This window comes from Alligator sinensis, unplaced genomic scaffold (genome assembly GCF_000455745.1).
Source record: "Alligator sinensis unplaced genomic scaffold, ASM45574v1 scaffold393_1, whole genome shotgun sequence".
Classification (NCBI taxonomy): Eukaryota; Metazoa; Chordata; order Crocodylia; family Alligatoridae; genus Alligator; species Alligator sinensis.
This window is the reverse complement of record NW_005842292.1, coordinates 1,521,608-1,539,702: the sequence shown is the minus strand read 5'-3', so window position 1 is coordinate 1,539,702 and position 18,095 is coordinate 1,521,608. Positions and strand designations below refer to the sequence as shown.

Sequence of the window (18,095 nt, the reverse complement as noted above, 5' to 3'; positions counted from 1 at the left end):
GCTGCAGTTAATTGTGGGTGCAAAAGATCACCCAGACAAGCTGCTTTTTGCAGGCCAGGCTGTGGGGTGCAGCCCACGAGAGGGGCCTCATTGAGCATGGTGTCACCCAACCACAAAAGGAACGCTCTGCCTCTCCGTTCACCACGTGGAAGATGCCTGTTCATGTAAAACTGTCCCTCCCTTTAGGCCAAAGCACCTCACTTAAACAGGGAGCTCCTGGTCTTCTGTGGAGCCCCTCCGTAAAGGCGTACGGCAGCCCCATCCCTCCATCACACCAGAGCAATTGCCTGCAAATCTCTCTCTTCGTACTGAGTTCCCTCCTCCTCCCCTTGACTCAGAGACCACTCCCTTGACCACCCCCTTGCTTGCATGAGGTTTTAAACAGGATACTCCCTTTCCTCAGGGGCAACTTCTTTCCAGTTAGCCCCAAACGTCTTTCTCAAGGATGTGGACTCCAACCCACCTGGCACTTGTCCCACCTGCTCTGAATTAACCCACACCTGTTTTCTCCTTTGAGGCATGAGTTCGGTGCATAGTTTGGAAAGCATGAGGGATGCTCCTTGAAGGAAAAACCCTTCCTAGGAATAGAAACCCCATCTTCCAAACGAGCCCCTTGCACCATGGTGGAGGCCTGGTTTCAAAGGAGTTTGCCGAGGTGAACGCGGTCCCACATCTCTATCTTCAGGAATGTGAGTCCAACCACAGGTGATTTCCTTCGCGTTACAAAAAAGAAATAACTCGTAGCCGGCGAAGCTGCAGCTGTGGCCCATAATTTATCAGGGGTATCAAAGGTAGACCTGCAGACTGGATTTTATCAGTAGTAAAAAGGAAATGACCTGAAAAGCCTCCGTGGCAGAGGATAAAAATAGCTATCGGGGCTGCTGCTTAGAGGTATTGCAATCATTTTACTTCAGGGCAAACTACGAAGCAAATGGTTCTGCTGGGTCAGCTGGTGCTTGCTCAGGCAGAGCGGCTCCCAGATCCATTCATTATTTAAAACCGGAGCCGAATGGTAGCTGCGTTCTCTAGAGGAGGGTTGTGTTAGGCACAGTATAATTGCATGCAATTAAGCACTGCTTCCCCAGACTCTTTTCCAGCCAGGAGAAATCCAGAACAGGGAGCAAACAGTTCACTTCCATGCTGATTGCAGACTCTGCGTGAGACTTGCTAAAGTGATGCACATCAGCCTCACTCTGTTCCTAGCAAAATACAGCTCCTATTGATTCTGGCAGCCCTCGTAGCAGCAGGGCATTGCCCACCATTGCTTTACCTGTGGCAGTTTTGGGTGTGATGTGTGGTGTTGTGTCAGGGTTGAGCGTAGTTTTACTATCAGGTTAGACAATGGATGAGTCTGAGGTGGTTTGGATAGGGATGATCCTGCTTCAGACAAGGGGGTTGGACTAAATAATCTCTGGAGATCCCTTCCAGCCTGACTTACCTATGGGCATTTATACACCTGCTCCGGAAGTGGAGCGGGGACATGACCGCTTTCATTAGAGCGGCTCTGGAGTGGCTGAATGCACCTGCTTTCCTTCCTGCTGCCAAAAGTCAGGCACACCCCCTGCACTCACATCTTGGATAGCGCTGCCCCATCTTCTTGACCCCACATCACCGTGCCCATTCATCACTGACCTGGGATGACATGTCAATGAGTTTCGAGAGATTCAACTGGCCTCCTTCATCGGTCTTCAGATAATCCAACAAGCATCCTAGGAGCAAAGAAGAAGAACCCCAGTGTCCTCTGAGTCATGGGATCTGGTTGAAAGCCACCCAGTTTTTCCTTGCCCATTTTCTGTTGTTTGTCTATCAAAAATATGTAGACCCTCCTTACTTCTCAGATCTGAATAACTTCAGGGCTCCTGTTTTGTGGAGCTGCAGGGCAGAAACAACCCCCAGAAAAGTCTCCTATTTCCCTTCATATTTTGTATAGGGCTCTTTGCAAAGGTCATGGCTTTCTTATCTCAGACAGACATAGCCATTAGGGGTCACAGTCACAACTACTTTTGAGTAGGAGCTGAATTATGGTATCAAAGGGATTGCGCAGCACAGAAACGCAGAACGGGGAAGGTCATCGGGTCTAGTCCCCTGTGGTCACAGAGGAAGGAGGGGGAACAAAGGAAGGAAACTGAGACTAGAAAGAGCCATTGCGCCTCCCCAGCTCAGCCTTATTTTGACGCACACAGACCGTGGTGACATTGCCTGTCATTGAAGCTGTCCCTAAAACACCCACTGGCTTCAAGAAACCCCACAATATTGCCATCTCCCCACTCCCACACACATGCACGAGGCTGTCCCAATGATACTTGGCCTCTCTCCAGTGGCAGGAAGCCCATGAGAGCAGAGTTTGGGAAGCCTTATCTTCTTGAGAAAAGACTTTGTGGGTTTTTTCATCCGCCTCCCAGCTGAGGCATGATTGCCCTTCACATGACCTGCTCTCAACCTGGGATCGTCAGGAGGCCCAAGCACCAGCCTCCTCTTTTACAGACCTGAACCTGATCCAAAATGTCTATAAGGAATAAGGCTGGGTGAGGCTATTTACCATTGGCCATGAACTCTGTCACAATGTAGACCGGCTGCTTGGTGACCACGGCATACAACCGGACCAGCTTGTCATGTTGGAGCCTCTTCATCAGGTTTGCCTCAGCCAGGAAGGCGTCCGGGGACATGCTGCCTTCCTTCAGGGTCTTCACAGCCACCTTTATGTTGCTCTTGTAATAGCCTGCCAAAAGAGAAGAAGGAGGGCCCTGTGATTAGAGTACTTCCCCACGATGGTGGTACCCAAATTCAATCCCTTCCTCCTATGTGAGCCTGGGAAACCATTTAATCCTTCTCTGCCTCATTTTCCCTGCTGGCTTCTGTCACAGGGGATGGTCTGGGCAGAAGTCCAGCAGTGATGATGAGGTGGTCAGAGGCTCCGATGAAGAGTTGAAGTGCCACGGGAAATGACATAACTCCAGCGAGGGACGAGTGGAATAGGCAGACCTATCAATCGATGGGTCAAGAGTCGAAAGCAAGCCTGCCTCGGGGTGGATGGGGATTAACAATGAAGTCCAGCTAGCAGGTGGGCAATCCCTGTTCCACCCAAGACAGTGGCCACCTCGGGAGGACGTGGAGAAAGGCCATCTTCTTTGATGGGGCCTCTCTGAAGGCAGAGTGGAGGTGGGAGGCTATTTGGGTATGGTAGGTACGAACTTTTTGGAGGGGCAGTGGTGGAGGAAGGGAATGGTAGGGTATTGCTTCTTTCTAGCTTGCCAGAGGGCATTGGGGGATCCATGCCATGAGGGAGAAGCTACCCCTAGGAGGTGGTTTGGGGGCCATTCCAGAAGGTGGAGATGTTAGGATAGAGGAGTCGAGGAAATGTTTCTTTGCCAAGGACCTGGACTGGATCTTGTGTATCCTGCTGAAGAATACAGCAGTGAGCAGCATGAAGATACTGTACTCCAAGGGAGAGGAAAAGGGGGTGGTAAATCTACAGGCCAGGACGGGATGAGCCTCTTGACAGCATGCAAGCCCTGAATTGTGTGTCCATCACCGTGGCATCAGCATCCCTCATTGAAAGGAGCTGGACATTTGCAGTCAAGGGGGAGGGTGAATCTGTTGCACAGTCCTGGCCACCGCTTCAATCCTTGCATCTCCTGGTAGCAAGCAAACATGAAGGAGTGGAAGAGGAGGTGGAGATAAGGAGTTATGGGGATGCATGCCCCGGCCTCCCTCAGCGGAGGTGCATAGACTATTCCCCAAGCCACAGAGTTGCCTGGGCCCAAACTCCAGTCCTCGTTGGAAAGTGTGCATGGGGAGGTAGGTGCCGGCATGCCTGTGTGGGTCTGCACCAAAAGCCAGGCTGTGCTACAAAGTCACAGCAAAGACCTCATTCACACACCCGGCCATGGGCAATGGCTGGAAGTCGTGATGCTTCTGTGGAAATGAGGTGTCTCCTTCTCCTGGACCATGTGCTGCTCTCCCAGACATACCCCACTGGGAGCAGAGATCACTGTACTTACCCATCCACACTTCCCCAAACTGCCCAGCACCAAGTTTCTTCACAAGTTTCAAGGACTCCCGTGGGATCTCCCATTCGTCCTGCGCCCAGGGTCTCTGGGGGATCAGCAATGCGCATGGAACCGTCAACTTCTGGCAAAGACCGTCGCCCTTGGCTGTAGATGGAGAAAACACCTTCTAGGTCACTGGGAAGAGCCGAAACCTCAGCCCTTCATCTAGCCCAAGCCATGGTGCTGGACATACGTACAAAGGGTAAGTCATCTTTTTGCTTGGAACAAGTCCATCACCATCCCACCCAGACGACCTCAGCCTCATGGCTCTGAGCATTGTGGTCTGGATTCACCACCAAGGAACAGCCCAGGAGATCCATGCATTAGCCTATCCTCAGCTACATCCCTGCTACAGTCTGTTCATACCCCCCTCCTGCAGAAATAATTTCTGTGCAGGATGGAGGTCACATCTGCCGACATATCTCTCTCCAGAAGCCAGCCCCTTCCAGCTCTCCTACCTGGATGGTGGTCACAGAGGTGGTGGCTGGCTTTGCCCCTCCTGTACTTGGGGGTGGAGATGTGCCTGAAGGACACAGGGCTGGAAGGGGAGGTTCATCCTGCTTATGACTTTGGGCGGGGGGGAGCCGAAGAGAAGGGCGTGCACACCACGGAGTGCCGGCTGGCTCGAGCCTGTATGGCCTTCCTTGTACATCGCTTCTTGCTTCTATTGCCCCCTCTATCAGGCATGGCCACCCAGGCCGTTTCTGCCCCGAGGAATGTCCTGCAGCCTCCCCCTGCCAGCCGGTGAGTCTACACTTATCATAAGGGAAGGTGGGCGACTTACTACAGTAATAATGGACGAGCTGATGCAGCGAGGAGAAGGTGGTCCTTGGGGAGATGTAGTATCCCCCGCCGTCCAGGGTACGGATCCTGTAGTGTTTGATGATATCACCGCTGGTAGCATCACTGTCTCTCACAGACAGAGAATAGGCACCTGGAGGATAGAGAGGAGAAAAACCCCTATTACTGGTGTGTTGGGGGCACTACTTGCTGGTGAGATGCAATGCTTCATCTATACCTTCAGTCTGCTATGTAGACCATATGGGACAATGTGAAATCTGGGACACTGCACACCCCTCCCTGCTGCTGCAGGCAAAGGTGGAGGCAGGGTGGCATGCTGCAGCTCTGGTATTACTATTTAGGCAGCTAAGGGAGTCAATGGCCTGTTAATGACCCATTATTCTTTACTTCACAGGTGTTAATAATCCCCATTTTAACCATCATTCCACTAATCAAGTGAACCTATGTTAGGGCAATTTGGCTGCCTGCTAGGACTTCCTATTTCACAGCTCCTGCAGCTCTGCCTGCCCACCCTGGGACACTTGTTTTAATTTTCACTGGCCAGCCGGGACCGGCCTCTGAAATCTGGAGCTGTCCTGGCCAAACTGGGATGTATGGTCACACTAGCTATGAGAAGTGCAGCCTGTGGGTGGCTAAGTTGTGAATGTGAACATTTGGGACTGTGTCCCAGGTAGCTGAGCTACTTCAGCCCAACTGCAAAGACACTTAGCCTTTGCCAAAGTGGGTCTTGCTACTGGGACACCAGCAAGCCAGTGACCAGCACCAGACACTTCAGAGTAAGTGGAGATGGCTGCTGTCATCGAAAGCTCTTATAAAGCACCAGCATACTCCAGGGAGCAAGAGATTTCCCTGCCTCTTAGCCACAGGGCTGAGGTTCTGGACAATGGGGCCCAGTTACACGCTCCCAGTGAGATGGATACTATCTTGGGGGGCAGCAGAGCCTGGTTTCTGGCCCCGTTCCCTGTAGCTTTGCTGCACCCTACATTTAATGATTGCATTAAATAGATGCGCAGCACTGGGAACCCTACCTTCCACGATAGCATCCATTTCACTGAACCACACTCCTCAAGGCTCACTTTCTTCCTGCTCCCACGTATCTTTCCTTTGTAGGTTCCCAGTGGGCCAGCATTAAGAAGCAGATGCTCTGTACCATGCCAAGCCCATGGCTTGGAGATTAGAACATGCTAAGAAGCAGGTTCAAGTCCCATCAGGTTTGGTGAAGCCTTAAAGTGGCTATTGGGCTAAGTCTCCCACTCCCAGCAACCTACTGAGCTAGAAGTTGGGAGAGTCCTCCATTTTCTTCTGGGCAATTATGTATGTATCCTGGCAATCCTTCCAGCCCCTAACATTTATGAATCTATGAATCCTATTCCACCAGAGTCTAAAACCCTGGGTAAGTGGCAAAACCTGTGCTTACATGGCTGAGAGCTCCTTCAGCACATAAAGGTGCAATAGGATTTGGCTCTTAATCTCACTCCGTGCCTCGGTTCCAATTTGTTCCTTTCTTTGTCTCCTCTACTTCAGTTGCAGGTCTTTGGGGCTGGGACCTTGCTAATGGCTAATGGCATAACGAAGATGCAGCATGGCTTTTGCAGTGTGACATTTGCCAAAGCAATGTGCCAGGATATGTGTTACTACCATTCTAGTATCTGGCAAAAGTGCATCAATCAGTCTGCAACATCCCTCATTGCTCAAATCCTGGACTTTTGCACTGCTTGGAAAACACACTCTCTTCCCCATGGGCACAGCTCCTTGCCAGTCCAGCACAACAGTGGTTTGCTGAGTGCCAGGACATTTCTGAAGTGATAGTTTCAAGTGCACACCATGAAAACACTGCAGCACAGTGCAGAAAGGTGATTTCTTTGCTTGGAGCCTATTTCCAGACTAGCATCCTTCTCATGTGTAATTTGGATTTATGGAATCCAACGGGAAAAATAATTCAGCGAGGCAACCAGCATGGATTTGTAGCAGGTAGATCATGACGGATCAATCTGGTTTCAGTTTATGACAGGGTCACAAAATGCTCAGACGCAGGAGTAGAGGTAGATGTCATTTTCTTGGGCTTTAGTAAGGCCTTCGATACAGTATCTCATCCCATTCTCATAAATAAATTAAGAGGCTGTGACATAGATGTTTACAAGGTCTGGTGGGTGGCAAATTGGCTTAGTGGTCGCACCCAGAGCGTGGTAGTAGACGGGTCGGTATCGACCTGGAGGGATGTGGGTAGTGGGGTCCTGCAGGGCTCGGTCCTTGGACCCGTACTCTTCAATATCTTCATCAGTGACTTGGATGTGGGTGTGAAGTGTACTCTGTCCAAGTTTTCAGATGATACTAAATTGTGGGGTGAAGTGCCCACTCCAGGGGGTAGGGAACGATTGCAGGCAGACTGGCCAGGTTAGAAAAGTGGGCAGTACACGATAGGATGCAGTACAACAAGAACAAGTGCAGGGTGCTGCACTTAGGGCACAAGAATATCCAGCACATCTACTGGCTGGGAAGCGACCCTCTCAGCAGCACAGACGCACAAAAGGGATCTCAGAGTCATAGTGGACATAGCAGATGCATGATGAATAGATCCAAGGAAGTGGTACTTCCCCTCTATGCAGCATTAGTTAGACCGCAGCTGGAGTCCTGCATCCAATTTGGGGCACCGTACTTCAAGAAGGATGTTGATAGACTCAAGAGGGTCCAGAGGAGGCCACTCCTATGGTTAGGGGCTTACAGGACAAGCCCTATGAGGAGAGACCAAGGGACTGGGACCTCTTCAGCCTCCAAAAGAGAAAGATATGGGGTGATTTTGTGGCCGCCTACAAATTCAATAGGGGGGAGTCCTGCATCCAATTTGGGGCACCGTACTTCAAGAAGGATGTTGATAGACTCAAGAGGGTCCAGAGGAGGCCACTCCTATGGTTAGGGGCTTACAGGACAAGCCCTATGAGGAGAGACCAAGGGACTGGGACCTCTTCAGCCTCCAAAAGAGAAAGATATGGGGTGATTTTGTGGCCGCCTACAAATTCAATAGGGGACACAGCAAGGGATCGGAGATGCGCTGTTCACCAGGGCGCCTCTTGGGGTAACAAGGAACAATGGTCAGAGAGCAGATTTAGGTTAGATATCAGGAAAAACTCCTTCACGGTAAGGGTGGCCAAAATTTGGGATGGGCTTCCAAGGGAGGTGGTGCTCTCCCCTGCCGTGGGGGTCTTCAAGAGAAGGCTGGATAGGCATCTGGCTGGGCTCATCTGAGACCAGTGCTCTTTCCTGCCTATGCAGGGGGTCAGACTCGATGATCTATTGAGGCCCCTTCCAACCCAAACATCTATGAATCTATGAATATTTTTTTTTCTAATGTTTGAAAAAGTGGAGTCAATAAAAAAAAGAGCCCTGTCCTTGAACCATAAACAGAAGTTGTGTGAAGCCCAAATTGCTTTGAAATCCAATTATTCCAGACAGACAGGGTGGTTTAAATATACATAATGCTGCCTTAATGGCTTGTCTCTTATTTAATACTGGGCACATCGACACGTGCGCATTTACTGCACAGTAGCCGAAATGACTGTGCAGTATGGGCACCCGTCTACACATGCATGCCTGTTCTGCACAGTAAATCTGGCAACTTATACCAATTTACGTGTAAATATGATACCTGCTTCATGCAGGTATGAAGTTTACACCCGATTAGTTACTGCGTAGTAACACACGTGTAGACACTTTACTGCGCAGTAACACTGTGTGTGGACTGGCTTGGGGCTAACTTTAGTCCCAAGCTAGTCCACGTACAGAGTTAATGCACTTTAATGCCTGCACTTATAGATGCTGGCCTATTTCTGCTTACTGTGCATTAATTTACTGCATAGTAAATTTAAGCCAGCATAAATGCACATGTAGACAGGCCCATCATGTCAGTAAAAACCTGAGAAGGAAATGCTGGTCCAGTTCCTTCCCACCATCCTGTAGTATCCCTTGCTCTAGCAGTTCAGAGCCCTGGCATCTGCAAAGTCCTTTCAGCAAAGTCTGCAATAGCTCCAGGCTGTCACCATTTGTTTCTAAGTCAAAGCTCAGAGCCTTGTCAGAGAAGAACGTGAACTCAAATGTCTAGAGGTCTGGACTGAACACTGCTTTGCTTCCTGTTAGCTCCAAAAATGGGTATACCTTAACCATAGTACCCCACAGAGGTATTTGGCTGGATTGGATGTGACTTTCAGTCTCGCTTTGATTTGACTACATTTGGTGAGCCTGCAAGAGTTAGGAGGATTGTTGTGACTTTGGAGACCTCTGCCCCCCATGGTTTTCAAAGTTGCCAAGAATTTTAGGGTGCCCTTTTCTTTTCGGAGCCTAACCTGAGATGATTTGGACGTGACCCGAGTGGGCAGAGCAACCATTGATCTCAGTGAAAAGCCCTGGAGCCATGGATCATAATGACAGGGACAAACCACCAAAGGAAGTCATGGATGTCATGGATGTCATAGAAGATATGGGCTAGCCAAGATGAAATCCTACAGTCTGTGTTATGCAGGAGGTCTCATCAGATGGCCTGATGGCTCTTTCAGCCTAAAAGATTCAGTGCAGTGAATGGGCAAGTGGGTCCTCAGCACCTCTGAAAGTCCCTAAGTGCCTCACATTGGGCAAACAAAAACCAAGGGACCAGATCCTGTTATGTGCTGAAGTGGACTTTTTTTTTTAATTAAAATATATTTCTATATATATAGAGAGAGTTATGTATATAAATCCTCTATCATAAGCTTTCCATCACACGTCCTAAGCCCGCATTAAGAAACCCGTGCTTCCCGTTACCTAAGTGCGACCCTCTTCCACCCCACTTAAGTCTCTGAAGAGCACTTAATACAAGTGACGGCGGGTCCTACTCCAGCTCACTGCATTTGGTGACTTAGTCTTAAGGGTAAGATGTTACAAGCAAGTGTGTGTTAACGATATGTCAGGGACTCCAGCCAGGTGGAATAGGATCACACGTAAGCACCTAATAGTTGGAATAGGATCAGGCCTGACATGTGCAAAACTTGCAGGCACTTCTTGAAAATCCAGGTTCGGATTAGCAAAGCAAAAGCATCTCCTCTCTGTCACACAAGACTTGCTTGTGCTGGCTTCGCATTGCTTAAATCAGTGACTCACATTAATAAGTGGTGACTCAAACTCAGTGGTCCTACAGGCAAATCAATCAGCTGTCTCATACTAGCCTTAATATTTATGCTGCCATTCGTGCTAATGAACGGCGAGTTCATTCGGCGCTATGCAGACTGCATTTCAGCTAGCGTTGGAGTTTAGTCTGTTTGCTGCAGTTCATGTCACGTCACACTTTTCCCCCTTCCAGCCCGGCTACAGTTTATTCAGGGGAGTGGAAGAAAAAAGATTTTTACCGATGGTTTCCAGAGCTGTCCATCTGAAAAAGCCAGAGTCTGCTTGATTTCAAAGTCATTCAGCCCTGGCTGATTACAGAACAGATGCTTACAGCTGAGGCTATAGAAAGGGAAAGTGCCAAGGCTGCCAATTGTCGATTCTCTCTTCTCCTAACAATAACCAAGAGCAAACAGGATTGATGCTGGGAGCCTCGGTTCCTCACAATAATAAAGTATGAGGTGAATGCAGCTACTAAGGAAGTCTGTGATAAGAAGCCACTGAATGCAATCAGACCTACATGGACAACTCATTGCCCAGCCCACAGAGGAAGTCCTGAAGTCATAATCTGGCTTGCTCCTATCAAACCAGCAATCACCCTATGCCTGAGAACTGCAGGCAGAAAGGAAGAGTGAATTTTACTCTTCCCAATAAGGCTGGCTTCTGCCATTAAATACTATCCACTCCCTGCTATTTTGCCCTCCCTTTGCCTTCACTGCGTTTAGTGCATCCACTTGCTACCTCTCGTTCTAGAGTAAGATCACAGACTCTCTGGTGCAAGGACCTTTCTTTTGGTTATATATTTGTACAGCGCCTAGCGTGGCAAAACTTGACTGCTATCCCATGTATATAATCATAAAGAATAAGCAAAAATAAGCAACACCAGCAGTCTTTCCTGCCCAAGTGCAGGGGGCTGGACCTGAGGATCTGTAAGGTCCCTTCCAGCCCCTACTATGAAACACCAAGTTAAGAAATTAAGGCAGGTACCTTGACGTCCAGGACCTGTTTGACAAGGCTAGCAATTCTGTTAGGATATGCAGATGCCTTCAGAGCTATTCTAGTGTGCCCAATTCGGACCTTGCTTGCCAAGGCACAAATCCAGCACAAGTCTACGGGAGTCAGTGCATTAGCAACCTATCCTGGTACTTGCTTAGTCTGTTGAGAGCTAATAATGCTCCAGTACTGTAATGTCTGAGCACCAAGTGGACCCACAGGGAAGCTAAGTGATTTGCACAACATCACATAAGTGGGATGAGGGACTGGTCCTGTGGCCCACTGGGGTTTATTGACACCATCTCTGTGTTGAGCATGGCGCAGAGCAGTCCCTGCCCACTTGGTCCCATTTTGTGCGCCCCCAGACATGAGGCGCAGCAGCCAAGTTGACAAAATTAGACTGAAAATTTCGGATTCGTAGTCTTTTTACTTCCTCACTCTTGGCAGGTTGAGGCAACGGCCTTTTGTTGCAGTGTCCGAGCACCGAGTTGCTCAACTTTAGGGTAAGATCAGTGCCTTAAGGATACATGGTTCAGGGTGAGGGCATAAGACAGGAGTCGGGAGAGTGGCACTCTGCCTCCAACTCACTGGATGGCCTTGAAAAGTCATTACACCTCAATTTCCATACCTGTACCATGGATAAACTCATCCTTATGCACCTCACAGGGGTCTTAATACCTCTGTGTCTGTAAAGTGCTTTGGGACCCTTGGATGGAGGCAAGAAGTACTGTTATTTTGCTAAAAGCTGGTCTGCGAGACTTCCCCTAGCCTCTATCTTCCGTAACGTGTCTCCCATGCAGAGAACGATCCCATATTCATTCCAGACCTAATTCAAAACCCCAAGTAACCCCGTGGGCTTCAAGGGGTTTTGAATCTGTAACTGCAAGGGTAATGCTTTCTTAGGCCTTCCAGCCTTCATCACCTCGATGACTCAAAGGAAAAAAAGCTGAGTAAAATCTGTGAGAAAATCCTCCCATTATCATTCTTTTGTGGAGCTGTTGTGTAGTTACATTTTCTGCTAGCCTGAGGTTAATGGCAGCGCACAGCTGCAGAACAGCGTTGCCTCAACTTTCAGAACAATTATTATTGTTGTTAGATTTGCATATCTCATTTGCCTTAAGCTAAACTCATTCTCTACAGATGATTTCCTTACGGACCTGCTTCCCAGTTCCTCTTTGGAAATGCCCCGTTTTGCCAGGCTGTGGAAAGAGCCCCTGGTCCCCTCTGTAAAAGGCCAATTTAAAGGAAACTGCCAGGCTTACAGTAGCACAAAAGATTAATCACAGACAAAATAAAGCTACAGGAAATGTAAAGATCTGCGTTCTTGCACGGGTAAAGATGGGTTTGATCAGATAGTATGCCGGCAAAATGCGCCGAGTCCCTTTTATTAGCAAACCCCATAGCAGATAACAACCAACTATTGCTAGCCAACAACCAACTATTGCTGATGGAGTCAGTCCTTTAGCTCAAAAGGTAAAGCTCTGTGATGAAGGTCCAATGGTCTAATATTGTTGATAACCCACATGGTGTGAAGGGAGGGGGGAAAACCCCCAGATATGACACAAAGACCCGAAAAAAGACTCTGGCTTATAAACAGGTGCATGAATTCAACTACGCTGCCTACAGCGTTCGTGAATGTATAGCTTTAAGGACAATACCTTGTACTTTTGCCTGCAGATCTCCCTGCCCTTCACATGAGTGTGTTCAGCCTCACAACGCCCTTTTAGGCTCAGACTTCTTTTCATTTTACAGAGGAAGAAATTGAGGTTAAGAGAGATTAGGTGGTTTTGACCAAGGTCAAAGCAGTGAGGAGGAAGAAGACCCACCCATCTCTTGCATAAAAGGCTTATCAGGGTAGAATAGGAACTTGATTTTGCAGCCTCAGGCTCCAAGGCATCAGCTAACCTCTGCCTACTAGGAGTGAACAGGCAGCTTTCACAGGCGGAGATTATCTTGCCTCTGCCTGGTGCAGGATGTCATATGCTTTCCCTTGAAACACCTGGTCAAAGACAGGATCCTGGCCTGGACAGACTCCGGGCCTGACTCAGGCTATGTCTTTATATTGAATTTACTCCAGGTCCACTTGGCTGCTCCAGATGGGATGCCACCTAAACTGGAAGTAGTGCAAGCATAGCTGCATGGGTGGGTGCACTAGCACGGGTCAGGCTAATCGGCACACAGTACTAATTAGCTTGCATCGAGCATCCCACAGACATGACAATACTGTTTCTGTTTTAGGAAGCAGAGCAGAGCACCTGAGGGTGCCTTGGCTGGGGATGGCAAGTTTATCACATGGACCTGACTTCGGTCCAGGGATACCGGTGTTTGAAATCTCCTGAGTCCTTGCCATACGCATTGATCACAAGATCCTCCTTTCATTTATTCTAAGCACTTAAGCCATGATAGAAGAAAGATGACCTGGCTTGGGTTCAGCCATGCTTCACTGCATTGAAACACTCCAGGAGCTGTTGCTATTACTATTATGTATTTCCACAAAGTGCCAATCAAGAAGAGAGTCCCATTGCAGAAGGTATGGGAAGAGCCATAAAGACTTAATTATCTGGGCTCAAACTGGCCCATGGAGCCATTCCATCTGGCCTGCTGGGCTACTGGTGGGCTACTGGGAGCTGGGGGCATGGGTAGGTGGCATGGTGACATGGGCTAGGGACAGACATTACACGCACACTGGTTTAAGTCATCAGACACTGGTTGAAACATGTAACAGAACAGATGTTCAGTGCACATAAACCAGTTTGAAAATGGCCGAAACTGGTTTAAGATAAACCTGGTTAACTGACTTGAGTTAAACCGGTTTATGCAATGTCTGTCCCAGACCATGGTAAAGAGTTTTTTGGGGGGTTTTTTCCAGGTTTTCCTTTCCTAGATCATGTTCCAGATCAGCCCAAAGGTCTGGCTGCCACAGGTCTGCATAAAAAGAAACCTCCCAACTAGAGTGAGCTCAGGAAGTCTGCGCAGAGCGAGGCTGGGAAAAGGGTAAAGTTTAGATGAATGTTTCCACCCCGGTTCAGACATCTGCGCTCTGGCCTATTTGCCAGCATCAGCAAGAGGTACCTTGCTTTCCTTGCTTAGCAAGATAAGATCATCTTTGCTTGAGAACCGCGCAGCCCTTTAGCCACATTTGTGTGATGAGATGATGAGATCCTGCCACCGGAGGTAGTGCTGCTTGCTGGTTAGGCCTACGGTATGATGAGGTAGCACTGGCTGCAGAGAGGAGAGAGCAATCCCTATTTCAAACAGCTTTCAGAAAGAGGTGGTGAGGGGGGAAACTGCTGATAGTTGGCTTCTATGACAGAAGAGGATGTTCAGAAATGATTTCAATGAAGGCAGCCTTGTCTACCACTTTTCAGGTACTTATGTAGCCCCTTTATCACAGTGTCTGAACACCTCATGATCCTCATGTTGGTTGTAGCCATGTTGGTCTAAGGAGATAGGCCGACAAGGTTTTTTGGGGGTAAATCTGTTATCTTTCATTAGGCCAACTCAAATAGCTGGAAAAATTCTTCTTTGCAAGCTTTTGGGCAAAGAAGAATTGTTCCATCTATTCTAGTTGGTCTAAAATAGAGGTGAGTTTTCCATCCATTAAAATAGAGTTTTCCATCTATTAAAATAGAGGAGTTTCCCATCTATTGACTCCTCTGTGAAATCCTCTGAAATATGAACTTCCATTTCTACCCAGGAGAACTTTTACCATCTTTTCTCCGATGCCCGATGAAGGGTGTCTGTGCCTGAAAGCTTGCCATTAAAGACCTTTTTTGCAAAAATCGTATCGGCCTAATAAAAGAGATCACCTCGACTACAAGTCCTGATGGTCATGATCTTAAAGACGTTTATTCTCACATCACACCAGCGAGGTAGGGAAGGGCGGCTCTGCTGGTTTCACAGAGTGGGACCGGAGGCACAGTGCAGCTAAGGGACTTACTTGAGGTCTCAGAGCAAGACCATTGTCTCCTCAAGTTCTAGACTAGCACGCCAACCGCTGAGCCATCCTTCCTCTCTGAGCGTGCCTAGTCTCACACAAGCTATAAAAAGCTACTAAGCTGAAGGAGGGCAGGGTAACAAAACAGGAAGAAACAAAAGTCAGGTCCCGCAAGTGGTACATGGGCTTTTGATAACACCTACACAACAGCGACTACAAAATGCCCACCAGACTCTGTGGACAGCCCACTTCTTGAAAAGGTGAAGGCTCAGTCTCCCCAAGAAGTCAAAAGATGTGATCCAAGGAAAGAGAACCCTACCTGACATGGGCATTGGGCATTAGCTTCATACATTTGCTGTCAAAAAAACACACAAAACTAAACGCACTGTTTTGGCAGAAAAGATTTGACCTACCACTTCTGTACACCACCCACCATGCACCCTTACCATCTTGGCTCTAACGTATGGGAAAGCAGACTAATTGTAGCCAGCCTCCCTGCAGTACAGCTCAAATACCAGGATTAGAAATGCAGGCGCTGTAATGAGAAAAATCTCTTTTCATGTAAATCACCCACCCAGTTTTGCAAATGTGCCTAATCCTACTGCATCTGTCTAGGGCCGTTCTGGTCAGTTCGAATGGTTGTAGAGCTAGAGGAGAAACAGCTGGAATTTGCACGGGGAGCTGGTTTTCAACCTGAAGACATTGGAGGGTCATCTATCAGCAGTGACAATATAGCAGGGGTGACCCCCTTTCTTTTTGGATCTTACCTTTGCACGTTTCACTCTCTCTTACAAGGAAAGCGCCGGCTTTGTTACCAGGAGCTAAAAGCAGTCGTTCGGCTTCCTTTCGGCTAATAGTTTTAAAAAACCACCTGGAAAATAAAAGATGCAAAATAATTATAGAAACGCTCTCAGGAAAGGCCAGTCTTTTCCAGGCTCTACCCTTTATGCCATTAACATGCTGAGTGTTATATTTAAGAGTAAATAGCTTTATCCTTTGTAAAAGCCCCTTACCAAAGTATTTTGAATAGATTAGAGTCAGAGCCCTACTCACTTTGAGTTCAAATATCCCCGTGACATCCTTATATGTATGCCCATTGCAGTTTTAATCAGAGGCTTCTGGTTTACTAGGTTATGCAGCTGTAGGTTGTTCAAGAGCTGCCGTGTTATGTCTCAGAAATGGTGGCTTTCCACGGTGAGAGAAGTATTTTTTGTAAGGGTAAAGGCTTCATTTGACAACTTAAAGTTCATTTTCACTCCAAACATAGTCATCTTGGAGCAGTATTCCCTATTTGATATGCATAAGGAATGTCCCTGGAATTAGGAATACCTCTGTAATGGGAATAAATTTGCTGAACTGCTTCTTGTACACGTGACTTTGCAGTTCTTGGGGACTAGAGCTGCTCTAGTATTATAAGGCATTGTATTATAACATGCATGCCAGATTGAAGTGAGGAAAAACACTGAAAGCTGCCCCTTCCCTTTATACCACACTAGAAGCACATTAGACCCCTGCACTAACTCATGAGTATGCAAAGGCTATAGAAATCCAAGAATATAACCCTCTCATTAGAAGGTGCAGCAACAGTAGTAGTTTTTGCATTGGGCTTTTAGCCAAATTCTTATTAGCAATGTCATTGTGTCTGCCTCAAACCTACTCTGCCTTTTGAGCTTCACTTCCTGTCCTAAACTGGCGTGCAGAGTTGGCATAGGCTGCAAAACCTGTCACCTTTTACTCCAGAGGTGCAGTTTGCTACGGACTAAAGAAGACCCTACTGGCGGTCAGGCCTTCAGGCTCCTTCTGGAAGGAAGGGGCTACCTTAAGCAGATACGCTCCTATTAGCATGAACAGGTTATAAGCATTATGCACTTACTTTTCCACTTCCAAGGTATCCACCTGCGCAACGAAGTTACTGGGGACATAACCTTTCCTCCCCGTGGTGAGAGATTTTGCCAGCCACCAGTCACCGTCGCTGTGAACCGAAGAGGAAGTACAGTCACCATGAGATTTAATGAGGATCCTGACTATGGTTGAAGGAACCTCAGTGAGGTTGAGGTTGCATCCGCCTTGCAAATTAGGGGCTTGTAACTGCATTTCTCTTCGTAGGCACAAGCTTTTCCTCTGAAACACTAGACATCAGACCAAGCACCAGACTTAAGGCCAGAAAGGCCTTTCCTCCTCCTGTTATCAGACTGGCCAGAAAGACGGGGAACATTTGTATTGCAGGGATCAGCTGAGCATATGTTAACCCAGGGGTGGGCAAAATATGGCCCGCAGGGCCCCTAAAAAATTAGAAAATTACTATAGATCTGCCCCTGACTGCCTGTCATGTGGCTCTTGATGACTTGCCACAACTCAGTAAGCGGCCCTCATCCCAAAATAATTGCCCGCCCCTGTGTTAACCTAAGACCTTCTCTGCCTCTGGTAGTGCCTGTTTCTTCCCTGCTTTGCTTTTTTTTTTTTACCTGCAGCACAAGGTGGCTTTGCTTTTGTTTCCCGAGGGTGCTTTGGGGCTGTGGCGTGTTCAGGGTCACAGTGCACAATCTCGAGGACTCTTTGGATAAAAGGTTGCCTGCAAATGCAGAAGACTTGACCCATGGCCAAGGAGGTCCAGTCCTCCACTCCTGTATTCAGACATACCTTATTCTATACCTAGTCCTAAAGGCTTTGATTTCTGTAGGCCTCTGCCAGTCTGAAGGTGGCTGAGAAAGCAGTAGTGGCCCCATCATATGCACTTCACTGGACTGTAACCTGGTTAACTCAAGTCACTGGTGTTTTCACTTCCCACCTTCAGTCCCTGGCTCCCAAATGGCGACTGTGGGACTACCTCCATCTTCCCACCACTGCTTCATCACATGAGATACTCTCTCCTTTGGCTGCTCAGAGCCGTGGCTGACCACAGCACTGCCAGAGCAGTGGCTGAAAGCTATTCCTGTCCAGTGGATGCCTACATGTCATGACTTGAATGGTCCTATGAATGGTATGAGTCCTATCCCCAGGCATAGCTGACCTCTTTGGTAGCCATCTCATAGAGAGAGGTCAAGCACTGAACATTATCCATGAACAGCCCCTTCCCCCACAGCTAGGGGTAACTGTAAAGACTTAATGATAAATGCAACATGAAGGCCAGCCTGCATTTGGATTAGCCATTGGCTTCTGTTTCAGGGCTGTTCGAAAAGCTTTTA

The 18,095-nt window shown here is 48.1% G+C and overlaps 1 protein-coding gene across 3 annotated transcripts in view; it reads right to left on the bottom strand.

The window, feature by feature from the left end:
• Positions 1-18,095, bottom strand: part of BLK (BLK proto-oncogene, Src family tyrosine kinase) — a 65,985-nt gene that overhangs the window by 11,038 nt on the left and 36,852 nt on the right. For all 3 annotated transcript variants that reach the window (XM_025209510.1, XM_025209511.1, XM_025209512.1), the window contains 6 exons: positions 16,784-16,882; positions 15,678-15,781; positions 4,834-4,983; positions 4,002-4,154; positions 2,540-2,719; positions 1,633-1,709 (listed from right to left, as the gene is read on the bottom strand). In XM_025209510.1, coding sequence (XP_025065295.1) covers positions 1,633-1,709; positions 2,540-2,719; positions 4,002-4,154; positions 4,834-4,983; positions 15,678-15,781; positions 16,784-16,882 — 763 coding nt within the window. The remainder of the gene's footprint in view (positions 1-1,632; positions 1,710-2,539; positions 2,720-4,001; positions 4,155-4,833; positions 4,984-15,677; positions 15,782-16,783; positions 16,883-18,095) is intronic.